Source organism: Colletotrichum acutatum (assembly GCF_030867785.1).
Source record: "Colletotrichum acutatum strain CBS 112980 chromosome Unknown BDZ83scaffold_2, whole genome shotgun sequence".
Taxonomy (NCBI): domain Eukaryota; kingdom Fungi; phylum Ascomycota; class Sordariomycetes; order Glomerellales; family Glomerellaceae; genus Colletotrichum; species Colletotrichum acutatum.
This window is the reverse complement of record NW_026848996.1, coordinates 6564-12229: the sequence shown is the minus strand read 5'-3', so window position 1 is coordinate 12229 and position 5666 is coordinate 6564. Positions and strand designations below refer to the sequence as shown.

The 5666-nt window shown below is 52.2% G+C and overlaps 1 protein-coding gene across 1 annotated transcript; it reads right to left on the bottom strand.

Moving 5' to 3' along the window:
- Positions 1-1134: 1134 nt before the first annotated feature.
- On the bottom strand, positions 1135-1839 carry BDZ83DRAFT_714919 (ctr copper transporter; the record flags this gene model as incomplete). Its single annotated transcript, XM_060511683.1, has 2 exons — positions 1135-1243; positions 1298-1839. The coding sequence occupies 2 exons, from the start codon at positions 1837-1839 to the stop codon at positions 1135-1137; spliced, it is 651 nt and encodes a 216-aa protein (XP_060371469.1).
- Positions 1840-5666: the final 3827 nt, after the last annotated feature.

Genomic DNA, 5666 nt, shown 5'->3' with positions numbered 1-5666 from the left:
CCCGTCTGGAGGGGAGCTGTTCAGATGAAACGGGCAGAAACAAGCTTCGTGGAAGGACGGGTTCTTCGAAGAGTGCGGAATTGGAGGAAACGCTCCACATGCTCAGGGCTGCCATGCCATGCTGGGTGACGTCGCATCTGGCACCGCGACTCGAGACGCCAGGGCGCGAAGGGAGGATGCCTGTTGATCAATAACAAGGACGTATCCGTACTCGCAAAACACGTGATTGGGCGTACAGTCGACTATTGATGCAGTCCTAGAAGGAATGGACGGGCTGCTGATCTTATCGTTCGTCCTGGGTTGCATCCCCTCGAATTGGACCCTACCAGCCTGCGTGCCTGTCTGGCTGCTTAGTGATACGCTTTGGCAGGGACAGGATTCGCGGGCTGATAAGCTTAAGCTGCCCCCGATTCTGTCTCTGGCCGAGCGTGACAGACAAGTTGGCATGCGGCTCCTCTTCAACTCGACTCATTTGATGTTGGAAGGCTTGACTTGGATGAAATGGGAACAGGACGAGTAGACGGCTTAGGTGATGTGGCACAGCAACGAAGGTACCAACGGTAATGTAGACTTGCTTGGTGGCTTGGTACGTCTAACATGAACTTCGCAGGAAGCCGGGGACGGAGGCGACGGGCTGAGGCAGTTTGAGAAGGTTTCTGCACGGGCCAGAAATGGCACTAGGCATCCTTGTACATGTACTTGCCGCGCTATCACCACAAGACCACAAGAGACGGGAAGGAGGGAAACCCACATTGGGTATAGAATCTGTACACACAGCTTCACTATTATCAATCGTAGCTGCTTGTAATTTGGCAACCGTCGGCTGCCGTCGGGTGTACATCGTCATTTGGTGCAGTACAACACAGCGAGCGTAATCTTCAGCAGGAAGAAGCCTGGTGGTTTCCTTCGCGTGCGGTTCCAAAAAAAAAAAAAAAGGAGAGAAAAAAAAAAGGACGGCTTGTCCAAGGTCTGACAGTCATCGCGTTGTCCATTCCTTCGTGGTCGCGTTCCTCGTATCCAAGTGCCATGATCCAGCATCCGTCCTTCACTGGAGTCACCGCATCATACAACAGCAAGGGAATTGGGGAGAACATTCTAGTCGGTATTGTCTCCCTAACTGCTGCTGAAAATTCACTAGTGCTCGCCCATCGTGGCAAAACGGCCAACAGCGAGACTGCCCAAGAACACGCCGCCGAGAACTGACAGGAGGTAACCAACGTTCATTGTCATGACAGCCAACATCCTACGTATTGTTAGTAATGTATCAAAAAGAGGTAGTGTGTAGAAGAACACATACAGAAGATATCCAACTCCGGCAATAGCGGTGTCAATCACGGCACGGACAGGATCAACGGAGAATCTCCAGGGCCTCCAAATGCCGTGTCCCTTCTGAACGACAGTGACGTTCTCTTCGAGACCGTTCTCGGAAAGTACCATTTGCTTTGCCATGCTGTCCGTTGACATCTTTCCTGCCATGCCGAGTTTGCCGTTGACGCTCACGTAGCGGCGCTTGAAGTCCTTGTCCAACCATCGCTTCTCCTGAATGGACTTGAGAGCGAGCATGCTGCGAAGACCGAAGGCCAAGAAGATGAGGAAGATGCACGTGGCGGCGTAAGTGCCAACGCTGTTCGGGGTCCAGGCCTCGGTGTAGAGAGGAGTCTTCAGACTTGTCTGGAAGATGGTCATCATCATCATGCTCATGCTTGAGCCAGTCGAGCCGTGGGTATCGTTCATCGTGCCGGATCCCATATCCATTCCCGGCATAGCATCCGAAGCAGTTGCTGTTCCCGTCGCTCCGTGGTCATCGCCACCGTGTCTTGCCATGAGAAAGCTGTCCATTTTTGCGAATATCGTGGCGAAGCGGTCGACGCTGGCGTACGAGAACTGGTAAACAACTGAAAATTAAGGGAGTGACGGTGCGTATTATGTACGGTTTTACCAGGCTCCAGTCCCGGCCGTGGAGTCAGTTATTATTCAAGATGGTAAGTGAGAGATGGAGCGTCCTGGTCCTTCAGATGGAATTGCCAAGATGAGGGGAATAAGGCGGCACGGGCGATGTTATAGACTGGCAGCGAGAAGGTTTGCGTGGGATCTTCAGACGCTTCAAGCAGGGAGGGTGTTACGAATAAGTCTTCGCGATACTGCGGCGAAACGAGAGCATGTTGTGCATGAATGGGAAGTCGACTTGGCTCGTGCCAAGATGTAGGAGGCGGACGGTCGTGACTTTTGTTGTTCCTTCCGGAGGGCCTGGAAGCCTGGTTACACCCTGGTGAGACGGGCAACCGGCCACATTCTGGCCTAAGACTGCGTTAGCAAGAGGTTGCGGCATCACGCGAGACATTCTGCTAAGGCCAGGAGAAGGAGCTGATACTGAACATCAGGGAACGCCCCTTCGGCAACTTGCGCATGGGTGGAGTTTGCGACGATGCCAAGGCGGGGTCTTCTCCACTCTGCTCTTTCTAATTGGCTTCCGCCTCTTCCTAGCTTCGATAGCCTAAAAGAGCAAGAAGTATCGGTACCTTCCTCTACTAACAATTCTTTTTCTCGAGTGACACCGTGACACCCAAACTGAACCTCCATCCATTCTGCTCTCAAACAAACTGCTCACCGCGTGTCTCGACATCGGCCGTTTTCTCCCCCGTTGCTCGCCTTTTTCTCATCGGTCTCCCACAAAACTTCGAACGAATCACGAGACGAAAGACGAAATAATGTTGTTATCGAGTTAAACGTTGTTTGTTGGCTACCCTGTGCCCAATGCAATTGCCTACCTTATCTGGACGTTGTTTTCGTCAAGCGAACCTCGAGCCATACTAGCACGATATTCCACGACGGCCTCACGTCTCTGTTTCCAAATATAGCCCTACGACAAGATATCTGTAATTGTTCGGAGACAGCAGCATGGGCCACTTGGGGAGAAAGTTCCAGGCCAGCCGCAATCAATCGTAATTCCCGAACAGGGGCTGATGGTTCGACGGTCTTTTTTTGCTCCTTGCCGGCCACCTCAACTATGGTGCTTGGCAGAAAAGACTTCAGCCCAATACGTCTCCAAGACTGTTCGAAACGACTCTTGCGGCCTACGTTGTCCACAAGGGCTGACTACGCTGTCTCAAATGTCGCTGCCGAGCCCAGAGTTTGGTATTTCATCACATTCATCCGAAGTCCCGGGCCACCCTATTCTCGGCCATCCCAAAGCACGACCAAGGGAGCTCGTCCCACAATCTCGCCCTGAGCCCGCCAATCGCAATCGCAGTCTTTCGATCTCTGCTCTACCGTTCCCAAAGTGTGGTTGATCCACCGATGGGCGAGCACGTTTGGCGCTCAACCTGCGCATCATCGCCCCGATACATCGTCACGCCCCACTTCTCGCGTGCGATTATGTCCCTGCCCCTCCCTCGTCACGATTACCGATGATTCTTTCTCGAGTCCATCACTATTCGGCCGAGTTTCAGGAGCCTCGAGTTATCTTCAGTAAGCCAGCCCCGTCAAGCATCGATGTCCCCGTGTAGATGCTGTACTGACTGGTTTGAGAGGGACCAAGAAATCCTAGAGGTCATAATCAGTATGGTCTGACGTTTGAGCACCTGATTGACTGGCGAATCAACCCGGTGACTCTTATTAGTCGGAGAGTTGTCCGCGGATTATTTCAACTTCAATGAAATGCTTCGTTGAGTACTTGGCAAGCGGAACCGAAATCTACGACGACGTCAAACACGACATCGCCAGCACGGAATGGGCGATAGGGAACTTAGGTTTCTCGCAAATGCTTTCTCCTGGGAGCAGCCTGCTTCTATACGTTGCCATTGATACCAGGCACAACTCTAGGCTGCGACTAATGAGTTGATCTGCAATGATCCCTGGTATTGACGACGCCTGTCAGGATGTCAGTGCTTTCGAACCTGGAGATCCGGAAGCCGCGTCTCAGGGGAGAGGGTGTGTTAGAAGTCTGAACACAGCTCAACCGCCTCCGGCAGTCACTTCAGAGCAGACCGCGCAAAGATATGATAACAGGAAATGCCGGATTTCCCCAGCAGGCAACGGTCTGTATTGTACCAATCTGTAATATTGGGCTGTAGATGCAGCCAGGTTCTCGGCAATATTCAAGTTCTTCAGTTGATGGTGGCAACTAGCACGTCCATGGAAGCTTCGACTGTATCACAGAGACAATTTCCCCTGGACCAAGGAAGTTTCTGCTATATGTAGCTACTCTTTCAAGCTGATTTGCTACCATCGCACTAGCATTTGTTCACGCCTCAAGACTTGCCTATTTCATGGTGTCAGTATGGTCGCAGCCCGAATCTCGGATAATGATGGGAGAAATCGCACATGCTTGATATTCGAGCGCCTGGGTCCAAGCCAGGTTTCGAGCATGCCCTAGAGATCAGCCTGCAATCACCGGAAACAACATCGCGAAGAGAGAGGCTTCGCTCAGTTCTACCCTTGATTCGAGATGCGACTTGAATGCTTGCCAGACGATGATAATTACGGGGACGCGTGGAGACCGTAACTTCACAAGCAGGGATCACCGGTGATCACCGACCCGAGTCCGATGCAACCCTAGCGGCACTGAGATCAGTTGATGTCTTGCTTGCGATGGTTCTCGGTCACCAACATAGAGTGTTCTAAATTGCGTCTACTTCTCCTTCGAGGATATGCGCTCATGTCTCCCGATAGCATGCAGCTGCTCGTGAGAGTTTGATGAATCCATGAAACGCTGAGATTTGTCTCGCCAAGTTTACGGCCTAAGTTGACTTCGAGGCGATCGGCTGGTATGCTTCGGTTGGGCGCTTCCGTGGCTATCTGCCCCTGGCCAAGGGGAAATGATCTGCACCAAGCCGCAGAACCATTCACGGGAATTGAATGGTTGATGGCAAGATTGGTCCGGGACAGGACACAGGGTACTCCCCAAGCTGCATCCAACCCAAATCGCGGGCCGGACCGGGATCAAGGGGCGACTTCGCAACTTGCCGAGCCTAATTCGACGACTTGCAACGAACGCCCTTGCTAACTCATTAGAAGTACGCGTCTGCCCTGTTGTGAATCACAATCTAGCAATCAAGAGCCGACCTTTAACCCACGGCATTCTACCCTCGTACTCACGCTTCACCGTGAAAACGTTCAGCAAAAACAGGTGACGTCAGAAACGTCCGGCAATGGCAACCACTGAGCTACTTGCGCCTTCAGCAGTTCGAGATATCGGAACTGAAGGACAAATACAGCTCATGTTGTGTTGGGCTCGCCTACTTGAGCATGTTTGCCTTCGGTCGCATCTAGTACGCACAGATCTCGACCATCCAGTACAAGATTTCGGGCGACCTTGGCCCTTGCCCACGGCAAAAGCACCGGCGCAATCTTCAACCAGCATGGTGACTTCGACGCTGTTTCTGCTGTCTGCGCAGCATAGACGTCAAGCATTTATCCTATTTTTGGGTCCAGGGGTCTGGCAATAATGAATATACCAGTCCTCAATGTCGCGTAACGTCAACGGCAACGATCTTGCAGCAACCGCGTTCTCTACCACGAATCGGCAAGAGCCCACGAACATGGATCTTTACCTCAGAATAGCTTTTTCGCATGATCAACTCACAAGTCGAGTCATGATACAATAGTCATATTTCCGGACCAGAGGCATAGTAGCTGTCGCCTTCCGCCTGTACGATGGATGCAAT